The 13953-nt window shown below is 47.2% G+C and overlaps 1 protein-coding gene across 4 annotated transcripts in view; it reads left to right on the forward strand.

Annotated features, from left to right (window-relative positions):
- TTC7B (tetratricopeptide repeat domain 7B) overlaps positions 1-13953 on the forward strand; it is a 245419-nt gene that overhangs the window by 181038 nt on the left and 50428 nt on the right. For 3 of the 4 annotated variants that reach the window (XM_049612316.1, XM_049612317.1, XM_049612318.1), the window contains one exon: positions 845-942. In XM_049612316.1, coding sequence (XP_049468273.1) covers positions 845-942 — 98 coding nt within the window. Of the gene's footprint in view, positions 1-844; positions 943-5366; positions 5532-7879; positions 7931-13953 lie in introns of all 4 variants that reach the window. The other variant, XM_049612319.1, reaches the window with a different exon arrangement.

Genomic DNA, 13953 nt, shown 5'->3' on the forward strand with positions numbered 1-13953 from the left:
TTTTTGCTTACAAGCTTCTTAGAACGAAAGAAAACAAGAGTCTGTATGAGCTCCGGTCCCCTACCTGTGTTTCATTCCACCCGGGCCTGATGTGGTCTCCCAAGCGACTTGCCAACCAATGGTGCCAAGCCCGTTCTGTGGGAGCAAGGTGGGGAGGGAGGGGTGGTGCAGCTGGCCTGTGTGACCTCACAGCCCCTTTCCTTCCTCTGTTAAGTAGGGACACAAACCAGGCCATGGCTGTGGTTGCCCTTGGAAAGGAAAAGCAGGGGCCGGGGTTCTCAGATCTAGCTACACATCAGAGCCATCTGGGGAGCTTGGAAAAATGTTGACTGCCCCAGAAATGCTGATGGATTTGGTCTGGAGAGGGGCCTAGGGTTCAGAGTCTTCTAGAAATGCCCCAGGCAGGTGACTTCCCTGGGCAGTGAGGGCTTAGGTGTAGACCGTTGATTAGTAAAGCAGTTCGAGGACGGTGTGTGTTTACGGGCTTGATGAGGTGCAAGACATTCAACACAGAATGCCAATCCAGTGGGTTCCCCATTCTAAGGTGGTTCGAGAACCTGCCTTCAAGGTTTCTTTCTTGTATCTTATAATGACACAAAAAGGGCGAAAATTAGCAAGGGTCTGTGGGTGTGGTTTACGTGTGTTTGTGACAGTGAACATGGAAAGTAATCCCAGCCCAGGCCTTGCCGCAAGCGGGATGCCTAGTCGTCAACGGAGAGAGTGTTAAAGAGCATCGAAAACGCACAAAAGGGGTGTTACTGCACTTCAGGGTCAGTGGTGGTTAAGTCTGTGTCTTTCCCCTGCCCCCCTTCAAATGACTGACCTCTGCAGCTGTGTTTTGCAGTGATTCTGGACGTGGGAGCAGCCTCTTAGATAGAACCATTGCTGACAGACGACAGCTTAACACAATTACTTTGCCAGACTTCAGCGATCCCGAGACAGGTGAGAATAACAGACCAGAGGGGACGAAACGGTGTCCACGAGAACGTGGGGCCTGGCCCCGAGTGGCGTGGGGTGGAGACTGCCAGGGACTGGGCTTGGAAACGCTCCTCACGCAACTAGGTTAAACTCAATCGAGGCGCATTTTCTCCAGCGTCTCCTCAAGTGTGTGTTCACAGTGGGGGTTGCGATAGTGCCTGCCCGGCAGAGCTCTTTGAAATCTTTTCTATTTTTCCCCTTGTTCTCAGAGCCCAAAATTCAAAACTAAAATTAGATCGTTCCCATCCCCGTGAAGCTTCCCCTCTGCTTTTCTGTCTGCCTCTCTCTCTCTCTCTCTTTAGGTTTCAGACCTTGCTGAAATCGGTTTTGATTTTTAATCAGTTGCACATAGGAACATCCTCCCCACCCCCACCCTGGGCCAAAAGGCCCTTTAGGGACGCAGGTGGGTTCCGAGCTTCTGATGCCCCTGTCCCCACGTGAAGGCCTGCTGCACTCACTGCCTCTGAGCAAATAAGTACACCTCGTCATTTGTGCTTCCACATCTGCCGGGTAAGGAGGAACAAATATGCCTCTGTCATTTCCAAACCTCCAAACAAGTAATGCTAACAGTTACACCAACCATCCAGGGGCAGTTTGGAGGATGTAAAGAAATTCCCTCTGCTTTGAGCCTCAGAGACCATTTCACAGCATCATTGGAAAGCCGGCTCTGCTTCCTCTCCCCCTGCCCCGCAGAGGCAGTCTGTGTAAGGCTTTAATCCCCGTCTGGGTATGCCTGCTCTTTTATGGGCTGGCTTCATGGAAGGAGCCTCCCAGTCCTTCTCCTGACCAAGCCTTTCCAGAGAAAGCCAGGGAGCAGCCCTGAGGTGTGCACAGCCATCTCCTGGAAGATCCGGCCCCTGGCAGGATGGAAGAAATACCACCTCTCGGAGCCAGATGTGCTACCCGCCCAGGCCCATGCCCATGCTAACAGCTGCCTGCAAACAGCATTCCCGTGCTAGGCTCCCTTTTACCAAATTTGCAGTCTTCAGAAGTCTGCCCCCAGGGCCCCAGGGTTCCTAGGTCAAAGGAGTGTTGGGTATTGGGTGCAGCATGAATTGCAAATCAATGCGGTTTAACACTGGCAGCCTGTGCTCAAAATGCAGACGACCAAGCCACAGAGAAACTCCCCCTCCCCGACCCTGCAGTGGCCTGACCGCCTCCCTCCCCTTGACCAGCAGTCCTTGGAGGGGGGCCTCTGGCTTTGAGTAGCACAGAAGTGCTCCTAGAGACACTGTGTAAGCCCTCGTTGCTGGAAAGGCTGTCCAGACTGGCCGCTGCAAGGTGAGGCTGGGACACGGTGGGAGGAGGGGAAGCTCACGGCCGCACCTGCAGCAATTTGGCTGATTCAGAACAGCTGCTGCGGCTGCCCAGGGCTTCCTCCCCCGTCACCCCTCCTCACCACCCTGGGAGGACAGTCCTACTGAATGCAGACCCCCTCTCCTTCCAGCTGGCCTGGACCTTAATTTCCCCTGAAGTCCCAAGGCTCGAATGCCACATCGCATTAAATACAGAGAGTGGCAGAAAATAAGAGAGACCCTGCTGTCATTTGGTCTCCCCTTTGCCCCGTGGGGCATTCTCCCTAGAGACCTCAAGAATCTCCCTCTTCAGGTTTGAGCCTTCTCAGGTGCCATAGCGTCCAGGAGGGGTGTGTCTGTGGCACAGGCAGGGGCTCATGCATCTGCTCCGTCACTCACTCCGGGGGTCCCAGGGGGTTAGAGTCTGGATTGCTTGCACAGGTGCCCCGCCCCCAGCAGGAGAGAAGCACAGCCTCCCAGGCCTGGCCACTGACCATTTTACTGTTGTTGTTGTAGTATCCCTGCAAGATGATTCTTGCAGGAATCCCTACAAGACTTCATTCCCCAGCCCTGCCCCCAGAGCCCCACACTCTTGGTTTACACAGCACCAATTACTTACCCAGGAGGCCAGGGAATCAGAAGAATGGAAGGCCACCTCAGGAGGCCTTGCCAGTTGCCCCCTGGTTGTAAATGAGGGTAGTACATTCTGAAATGACAGTTGAAAGCAAAGAGACGAAATTTAGGGAGGCTCGCCTAAAAATGGAAAGTGTGCCTCCATCTTGGTTACTAGAGCCCAGTTTTCTGTAGTTCAGCTTGGGGGGTGGGGGAGCAGTCAGAGGGCCAACCCATTCTCATTCATACACCTGTGTGGATGGCCTAACTTGTGAACAACACACAGATTTTAGGTTTTGATTCGGAAGGTGCCCTAGAGAAGTTTTTACTCCCGTCCCCGCACCCCCGTCTTGTTTTTCCGTAAAGGCAACCATTTTTATTGACTTTTTGGTTTGCCCTTCCAGTGTGTTTGCATTCAAATATTCAGAGATATCATTCCCATGTCCCCCCACACGACAAATAGCGGAATACAGTGTATATGTGCTGTTCAGTCCCTGGCTCAGTTCACTTCACGGCATGTCCTAAAGACCCCTCCGTATCCATCCGTACAGAATGTCCACATTCTTTACAACAACGTAGCATTCCATGGCGCACACACTTCGCACTCTGGACTTAACCCGTCCGGCGGGGATCTCGGCCATCTTCCTCCTTCCCTTTGCCACAGTCTTCAGTGCACGTGAGGGAGGAGGCTGGCTAATTTTGAGTATCCACTGCAGCTCTGCTCATTTCGGAAAGCAACTGGGCTTAGAGAAAAAGAGAAAAGGAACTTACCCGAGGTAGAAATGCTCCTGAATCAAAACAAAGTGTCTGAGAGAACCCAGCCCTGCAGGTGACATCTTGCTAACAGCATTGGTCCATGCAACACCTGCTCTTCTCTTCTTTCCCCAACTTCCTCATTTAAAGGGCACAGGCATGTGACACTAGCAAAGCCACAGCGTTGGCATCGGCAACGATGCGGCCAGAGCCATGGCGAACTTCCACCGCCATGACCCCGTCCGTTCTCAGTCAGCCAGCGTGCAGATAGGCCCTCTTGGGTTACTTGTTTGGGTGTTGCAGAACAAAAACGTATCTCCTTTTAAAAAATTTTTTTTCTATTGTGGAAGATCTTCAAACATACCCAAAATAGAGATACTAATATAATGAATCCCCACGTACCTACCACCAGCTTTCAGCAATTAGTATTCCTTTTGCATCCACCTCTCCTGTCCCACACTTGGATCTTATAGAGTATTTTAAGGCACATCTCAGACATCATATTTTGTGTCCTAAAATTTCAGTGTACACGTCAAATAGATAAGAACTCTTAAAAAATGTAAGTCCAATGCTATTATTATACATCTGGGTCATTATAAGGTGCAGGCTCAGCATTATTGATATTGGAAGTGGTTAATTAACTAGGTATGGTTTTTTACCTCCGAAATTGTCCACATGAACATCTATGGAATAACATCAGGGGAACTCTTGTCTGGAAGCTTTGGATTGGCCAAGTCCACTGTGGCTAAGAAAGTGGGCATTGGGTTCATTAAATGGATGTGACAAATTGAAAAACCCCCCTAAACAACATGTTTTCCCTTTCAGTGTCACCTCTGGTCCCCCTTCCCCCACCTCTGATAGGTCCCAGCCATGGAAAAAGAGGAATCAAATAGAGTGACAGTCTTAACGTTGAAGCTATGAATCATTGTCTTTTCTTAGGAATAAGTTGGTAGTTCCTTAAATAGAGGATGAAAAAAAAATTTTTTTTTCTTCCTTTGCCTTCAAAACAGGATGTGGAGTAAGGAGATTTATCTTTAATCATTGGTAGATATCACTGGACACCTGTCCAAAGCAAAGTCATTCTTTTAACTTGAAAGTTCGGTCCATTGTGTCTGGGAAAGGTGGTCTCCCTCTTACTTGTGTATGTCTCCAGCTGTGAGACCTGAAGGCGACAATAACAGCTTCCTTTTCAAAGTGCCCCAGCCTGTGCACCGAACCACAGACCAACTTAGAAAGCTTAGCACTCTGTTGTCATGATGCTGGGACTAAGACATATCATCATACCTCAGTATCTCTACCTAGGAAAACCTGACCTTTCAGGTAAACTTTATATAAGGGCTTCTCCTAAAAAACAAGTCCAGGAATAACCAAGGTCTACTGCACCTTTCCAAATGAAAAGCGGTTTCCTCTAGAATGTTCTGGATATTGTAGGTTAGAGATGGTCATTGGATCATGCTGCTGAGTCTGTGCCCAGGTAAATCTGAGTTATTTTTATTCTGTGGTGTTGTTGCAGAACAATTAAATAACCAGTGGGGAAAAAAAACAACAAATTTGTTTTCTTCGAAAAGCACTTGTATGCTATTGTCCAGTACAGGAATGATTGTCTATTACATGACCTCATTTTCTTTGCAGCTTATGTGAGTATATGAAAAGCTAGTTTATTTTTTCCTTTGTGTTTCTAAAGCTTTTTTTGCCTTTATCCTTTTTTTTTCTCTTTCACTTTTTTAGTGTCAGATTCCTCCTCCTCCTCCTCTTCTCTTTCAAGAACTGAATCTCCTCTCCACCTGTTTGTATCTCCTCATCTTCATTCTCCTCCCAAACCTGACACCTTTGTGTGGCCCCCTGCAGCTCATTCATTCAATGACCCAGGTCCCCGCCAGGAGCCCTCTCTGTGTAAACATGCTTTATGGTTTTTCCTTTCTTGTTAGACCTGCTTCATTTGCCTGGTGTTTCATTTTCTGATAATCTTCCTAACTGATAAGCTGAATAGGAAACTCCCATCAAATTTATCTGAGGGGAAAATCTTGCTAATTTAAAAAATCCAAGAGCTGTTTGGGGCAGAAAGAGACATTGGTGCCCAAGTTCCAACCTCCTCTTTGAAAAGGAAAGGAAACCTGTTTTGAGCAGAATAAACAGAAGCTTTTGTAGACAATTACGTCCTGTCCTTGGTTACTTGTATGCTTTCCTGGAGTTAATGTTAATGCATAAAAACGCTATTTTTAAAAAAGGCAAATTAGAACATTTTGCCAATAACTTATTTATGTGTATTTCTGATTTTCTATTTAGAAATTAATTCGACAAGCATACAGTGATCAAGGTGATATCCTAAAGATAATGGTCGTATGCCCTTTAAGTTTGTGGTTCTCAAACTTTACTTACTGTCCATCAAAAGCACACGAAGAGCTTGAAGAACCACAGATCCCCTGAACCCCATCCCTATAGCTTAGGACTCAGTAGGCCTGAGCTGGAGCCCAGGCACCTGGATTTACAGAATACCCACTTGGGATTCCAAAGCCAGTGGGTCACCACATCTTGGGAAGCAACGGTATAAATTGTTTTCCATTGGCTAGGAAGGAAAATGTAGGGTTTGGGTGAAAACCCATGAAACCATGTAGGGAAATTGGATGGTATTTTAATCTGATCTTGCTTTTAAATAATACAGAAATTTGAAAGTCTCTTTTACAGTGTTTGGGGACCTGTCCATTAAAAAGAGAGAGAGAGATTCCTGTACTAAAATGAAACCCTGGTCGGTAAGGTCCTTAGATGGGACCCAACTGTGGGTCTCCCCCCAGGAGGTACAGCCTTGCTTCCTTTCACTTATTTATTTAACATCCACTTTGCCCAAAGCACTGCCAGAAAATTTAATCTCTGTATCCATAATTTAGAAGGGCTCATCTTTGTCCCAGATGCTCAGTTATATGCAGAACAAAAGCCCCTGAGGGGAGGCGCTGTCAGAGAGAACTGCTTCCTCTAATGTGCTCATCGTTTGGATGGTAAAGCTGCTGTGTTAAATTCACACACGCACAAAGCCGGGGCAGAAATGAGGCTATCATCTAAAATAAAATCATCCAAACCAGGAAACACTCTGGCTCTACTTATCTGTGTAGTAAGTGTGCTCAACTTTGCTTTCGTGGCAATCCCAGCTTTATGAAACGCAAGATGAAGATAATGTTTATAAACTGCTTATGTTGTTTTTAACCCACTTCTTAAAATAGACATTGTCTCTTAATACAATGCCTCCAGGCAATTGCCACCTTCAGTTTTTTCCAGAAAAGCTGTTTTTTTCACATTGACTGTTGCCCAGTTTTTTTGGTCTTAAAATGGGATCTTACCATTCTAGAATAGCATGATACATTCCCACTGGCCCGTCCTCTCCTGTTATACGGCAAACCCACCTCTGTCAACACCATCCCGAGGATCCCTGTGTTCCTTTAGACTTTATAAGGTTGAAGTCCTGACTCTTCAGTGAAGCACTAGATATCAGATGAATTAGTGAATTTTTAGGGCGATGAGCCCCCCACTGGGCTTTCTGCTGAATGTGCTGTATTCCACGTAGGACTCAACTGTTTATTCTTTGTGAAACCCCGAGCCATCTTCCCATCCTTAGAGAGTGCCTAGCCAGTAACCAGGTGTTTTACACCAAGACCGATGTGCCCAAGAATCTTTCTCCCCCATAGATACAACATTTCCTTAGAGAAGGGGAAAACATATCACACATTACTGATAAATGTAAAATTTCTTGATTAAAACTGTAATGAATTTGAATCCCAGCTCCTTTCGTTAGGAGGGATAGCCAAGGCCCCAAGTTCTACGAATGTCTCTCCCCAATCCTTTGACTTCATAGGAGCAAAAACTAGCCGAGGTCTACAAAGTATTGGAATCATGATTAGGGTTAGTGGTGGAAAGATCTGAAAAGTGCTTGTCTGATTATTTTTCCCTTCCCTTTGGAATTTCCTGCCCTGGAAACAAAACACATTACATGAATCGGTCAGCTTTCATGTGCTGGGTGAACATTTCAATGTAGAGGGGAATGCCCAGTTGGCCTTTCTTTGGTTTAAAAAAAAAAAAAACATTGTTAGTGGAAAAACATGTGTCACTCTTGAGTTGAAATCTAATTCGACACAGCCAGACTTAACAGTTGGAAGGTTATTAGAACTCTATTTGCTTTTTTAGCCTTAATTTTGATTTTTCAAATGTTTTGTTTCTTGGTTTTAATTTTTGATTTGGTTTGTTGTTCCAAGGCAACTCTCCAGAAGTATACTTTCATGGTTTCCCCTCCCTTTTTTCAGTTAGTAAGTAGCTTACCAATCTATTAACCTCTCTGAGGGTCTCCAGAATCACGCTTCCCTCCACCACGGAACGTGTGTTGTCGTTGTCGACCGCTGGGAATGCTGAGATGACATGGACGCAAAGCTGCCACGTGCTTGCCCACTCCCCCCCCCCCCCCCCCCCCCCCAGTTCCCATCTCTCCCAAGATTCTAATGCATTCCGCTGCAGCTTGGGCTTAAGCAATGAGGAGGCAGCACTTCTCTGGGAGGGACCACAGAAGGAGGCAGTGTGGGAAAGATGCCCTAGTAAGGGCATGCAGTGGAGTGGTCAGCAGCCCCAGTGGCCTGATTGGAAGTGTGAGGCACTCAGCCTCCCCAGTGTGGGTCGTCTGTGAATTTTAGGTAGAGGGAACCAGTTGAATCTGGAAATTTTTTTTCCAGTTCAACCATTATTGCTACATAGGAAAGCAGTCCTAATCATGAATTTTCCTAAAATAAGCTAAACAGATGCCATAAAACTTAACCTACACCTACCAAAATTTAAAGGAGACTAAGCGGTTCCCTGGGTGTAGGACTCATACTTTAGGTGGTATCCTTTTAAGGCAGGAGTGAAGTTTCACATCTTTCAGAGGATGTTTCCGAGACTTCTGATTCTCTCTGGGCAAATATTTTTGGGAAATACTGCATCTCCCTCTTAGGGACTGACAGTTCACATTAGCGTATTAAAGGCTCTGAGAAGTCCTGCAGTTTAAAAAAAGTTCGAGCTAATTTCCTGAGCTAATTTCATCATTTTTCCCACCCTGTAGAATCAGCATTCCAGGCACTGCATTCTGGGAGATGCTCACGTATATGGTGATCCGATGCATTTGAATGATCTGAGCCTTTACTGCTTATAGTAAATATACCCCTCAGGGAGTTGATTTCCCCTCTGAAATCCAGCTCAGCTTAGGTGTGACTTTATTTCTGGCTTCTAAAAGTGTCAATACAAATAAGACATTTTTTAAAATAAATACAAGTCCATAATAGAAGAGATGTGTTTGGTGTTGTCATCACATTAGGGTTCTTCATGGGGAAAAAAAAAAAGGTTTTACCGCCAAGGTTCTTTCGATATCGGGCTCCTCGGATACATTAAAAAGATTTGATTTTCAGAAAGTCAGGTTACCTTAAAATCTTCAGGCAGCCCATATTAGTGACAGTGAGGCTCGATACATTTGTACAAGGGACTTAACTATCTTCTGTGGGAACCATTCCAGCTCTCTCCAAAGTCAGGAAACCTAGGTTCAAGGGCCACTTCTGTGGAAGAACCCAGGGAACTCATTTAATCAGAGTCCACCTTAGTTTCCCCATCTGTAGGGATGTCAGCTTACTAATTCTTCTGTTCACACATGCCTTTATGGTATGCCAGGAGCCCCTCCTGATCTCAAGCTTCCGGTCAGGTACCTGCTCCCGAGGGGCAGGGAGGTGGCCACCAGGTGGGAAGAGCCCGACTGGGACACAACTGTCCAAGGCTCTCTCTACGCTGCTCACCACTCCTTAGACCCGGGGACCCCAGGCAGCCCCCTTCTTGAGTGCCCTTGCAGTCCTTATCTTGGAGGAGAATGTGTGTCGACATTTTATTTGCCTCTCCAAGAACATGCTCAAATCAAGAATGCCAACTTGGGTTCTTGGCTCAGTTTTTCCTATCACTGATTCTGGTCAAGCTGCTGCCCCTTTTAGGAACCTGTAACCCGGAGAAGAGAATAAGCAGATTAATGATAAACAAACCCCTGGAATGAAATAAGGTTGAAAAACAAACTCAAGGTCATTGTTTTTTCCCCTTTTCTTATGGCTAGCATTTTATTATTGACCTTGCATTTTCTGACAGTTAAAAATGTATCTCGTGATCAGGAAATGACCAGTCTGTTGGGTGTCTATTTCACCCTCTGCTCCTGCTTAACAGAATAAAGTCGGGGTTTTTTTTAATCTATATTTGAACAAGTTACTCTTAGTGATGACTCCACTGCTTTTGAGGGGTGGCAGTTAAAAAACTCCAGCCCTGATGAGTCAAGTATGAACCTCTTCTTGCTCTTTTAATGAAATTACAGTTAATTCTCCCCAATTAGTTCTGTGGTGTCTTTCTCTAAACAAGATTGAATAGAATCTTAGGAGATTGACAAGTCAGTAACAAATGGCACTCGGATAGAAGTTAAGGAGTGTGGGTCCAATCATTAGACCCTCACCCAAAACCGGGAAGGCTTTTCCCATAAGCTGCGTTCAAAGACAAACACAGCCTTCCCCAGACACTCGAGTGCAAAGACACAGCCTCATGAATATGCAACGGGGAGGGTTTCTGATGGCGATGAAAGCATCTGCCTGGTGTCGTCCTCCAGAAGGTACTGTCTCCAGCCCAGAGCCATGGCTCGGCTCACTCTGACAGCTGGCATCTTCCTGCATGCTTGTGAACGGCTTCCCTCCATGCTTCCCGTGTGACCTCCTGACCCTACCAGCACCCGCCAGCAGCATGCTGGGTCACCCCCGCATGCCCACTGGTGACCGCATCCCCCAGTCTCTCCCTGCCTTAGTGGGATCCTTCCCTAAAGCTTTCCCTGGAAAGAACTTTCCCCCTTCAGGAGAAGACACATCCTGTCAGGTTTCAGCTGTGCTTGATATTCTGTTAAAGTCACTTGGAAATTGTGATCTCGTCTTAAGACCGTGGGTTTGGCTGTCCTGATTTATTTGGCTGTCTTAATCTCTTTCCCACTCTGTGAAAAAGGGAAGTATCTCCTAGAATGGGCACCAGAGTTATTGATCGGAGGAACCCACAAGCAGGAGGCCTGGTTGTCATGGGAATTGGGTAGGGCCGGCGGTTGCCTGTAGAGCACTCGAGCCCCACGCCCCTGTCACCCCAGCAGACATGCTACAAAGAGGGGAGCTGAGAAGGACACGTCGCACAGCACAGCGAGGAACCCACCCCCAGCCCCAAGTCAGCCTCCTTAGAGAAGCAAGACCACCTCCAGCAGAAATCGGGGCCGGGGGTGGGGTGGGGGGAGCCAAAATGTTTAACGTTAAAAAAAAAAAAGGTACAGAGATAAATAATGTTGATGTGAGAGTGGGTTCTCCTCCCCCTTCAAAAAATAAGAGACAGTCATCACTGGCTACGGAGGGGCTGTCTCCTTCCACCCCGAGGACATCCTGGGTCTCAGAGCACAGGTGGCAGGTGTGAGGTCACCAGCTGCCAGCAGTCTGCAGCGTCGGACTGATTTACTTTCAAGCCCTATCTCGAGAAACAGACGTTGTTTTCCTGTTAAAAGTGAAAAATTGTAAGCAAAGCTCTCTGGCAAGAATGCTTAGTCATTCAGGGTTGCTATTTAGTATTCGGGGTCTTTAAGAAGGTATAACTGCTTCCATTTCCTTCTTACTGGAATTGTTTTCGGGGGGGGGGCACAGCTTCTCAGAAACTGGAAGCTGGACGAAATCTACTGACAGATAATATTGCATCATTTCATAACCGAGGGGAAATCAGTAGAGGGGTTCATCGGCCGTGGAGGATTTCTGCGTGCCCACTACTGGAGTGGCTCTGTTTCTTTTCAGAAAAACTGTGGGGAGGCCAGGTATCTGCCACTGTAGCGTTAGGGAGAATGTGGGTGACCAGCAGAGAGAGGGGACCTGGGGCACAGCCACATGCTCCATCACTCTCTCCATATTCATACACGTGAGGCATCTGAGTTGATTCTGGGGCCGCGAAGCAGAGAGCAGCCCGGATCCCAAGCAAACACACGCGAGCTGTGTCTACTGACTCTCCGATAAGCGAGTTTCGTTGCACGCAGTGTAACACCTGTCCCTTGTTCCTGGACTTTGATGCTTGCCTAGTCACTAGGGGGGCAGGGTTCCTTCTCAGACCCAGTTTATCTGCTACACGCTGAGAAGATAGGAGGGGAGAGGGAGGGGCACACCCTTCAGACCATAGCCGCTTACCTAATGCCACCAGAACAGTCAGAAGGACAGCTGGAATATAAATATAGGCCATGCATTCAGTGACCACGCTTGTGAAAATAACGCCTCATTGAACATAACCAAGCCACGTCATTCGTCGTGCCTTTTGCTTAACAAAACGGTTGCCTTCGGGATCCCTTTGAACGGTCAGATGGGGTTCGCATACAGCTGCCACGTTGGAGGGCTGTGTGATGTCGACCACAGGTGTAGCGTGCTTTGGAAAAAGGATTTTCGTAAAGGCTGCAGCTGCACAAGCAACTTGAGCTGGCTGTTCCCAGTGTCCTGTCTGTGGCAGCGTTTCTCAACAGGGTTTTCAGCACATGATAGCAGCATGGCTCAGCAGAGGGGTTCAGAGCTTGGACTCACGGCTTCCTGAGGTCAGTGGCCTCGGTCCTGAGTCCTCTCAGCCGTGGGGAGATGCCTGTCCACTTCAGTTCCCCGGGGCCACTCTGTTGCCGTCCCCTCCCCCCATCCCCACACACAGGGTGGTCCAAGGAGAACCCCGATGACAACCCGGGATGTAGGGATCAGAACAGTTCATCAGGGGACACTTTGCCTTCGTAAGAGGTGCCCAAGATCACATTTTCTTTGGGGACATCTTGGTAGCAGGGAAGAGAGAGCAGTTGGCTTGAGAAAATACAGATCTCAGCTCCAGGGCATCTGATCCCCACCCCCCACCCCCTCTGGACCATTTGGACGGTTAGGTCACAGAACCTGGACCAGGTTTTAGGGCACATTCTCACCTGCCTGTGTCAGCTCTCGGTTCAGTTAGGTTTTGCGGTGGCTTTTCAGGGCCTCGTGCCCTGTGGCTGGGGGACTGGGTGGAGCACCACAGCTGCTCAGCTTGCAAGGTTAGGACAGTGATAAGCACGTCTCGAATTCCTGTGCTAAATAAGAGATGTACAGCAGCCGGCCTCCCTGGCTTACCTGTGGAACCTGATTATATGGGAGCTGATTCCTCCAGAGTCTTGGATTTCAAATTAGAACTATGTCTTCCATTCCTTCCTCCGTCTGATTCCTTTTTTAAGCCTCAATTTGTCCATTTCTCTGAGGGTAATAATCCCTTCCACCCCCACGTATGCTGTGGGAATACTTTTACTTTGGTGAGAAGGAGAGTGGTTGCTTTAAAAAAAAGTGTTGGTCAGAACTAGCATTTCTAGTTGTGTACCTACATAAATCCAAATCTATTTTGATATCGTATCTATTTTGGCACTTACCGTTTTAGTCCCATGAGACAGTAAGATACAGGCTGTTTTGGTTATTTTCTTTAATCAGATACATCCATTCTGATTCATAATCGTGTTTATTTATTTTTTTCCTCCAAATTCTAATCCAATGGAGGAATCTGATTGATGGTGTTATTGCCAGGAATAGTGGGTGTTAACTATTAGATAATGTTGCCATTGTTACCAGTCACCTATTATTAGTACATATCTGAAGGCTCTAATATCCATCCCTGGTTTAGGACGTGAAGGGTCTCTGCCCTTGTGAAGCAGGTGTTAAAAGGGATTGACTGGGAAGGGAAAAAAAAAATATTTCTGAGAAACCTCCGTTACCCTCCATATTTAAATGGCTTGGTTATATTAGAGATGGGAGAAAGTCACTGAGTGAGGTGACTTTAATCTAACTATGCACCACACTCGTGTGCAGTCCGGCTGCTTGGAGGCGATGACAGCCATGCTGAGAAAACCCTTTGAGACCGTGAAGGTTCTGGCCTCGGAGCCACTGTTAGTCAAGGAGACTAGAGGACACAGACGTGCTTTTCCAAAAGAGGGAACCACTGTCTTCCAGATTTCAGACAGTGACGTGCCTGTTGACAGTAGTCATTCATTCATTTTTTCGTTCCACAGGCCTTTACCAGGTATCTCTCACGGGCTTGGCGTCGTTAGCCCCTGAGAGCACCTAAATGCACGCTTCCTATCTTCCAGAACCACAGTCTAAGAGGGGAGACAGTTACATTAACTTGAACATGAAACGGTGTGGTCTGCTCAGTGATAGCCACACCCCTAGGGAGCTATAGGAGCACCGAGGACCCAAGGCACCAAGGCCTAGCTTCTTACAGGGGAGGGGCAGGG

This window comes from Panthera uncia (assembly GCF_023721935.1).
Source record: "Panthera uncia isolate 11264 chromosome B3 unlocalized genomic scaffold, Puncia_PCG_1.0 HiC_scaffold_1, whole genome shotgun sequence".
In the NCBI taxonomy this organism is placed as follows: Eukaryota; Metazoa; Chordata; class Mammalia; order Carnivora; family Felidae; genus Panthera; species Panthera uncia.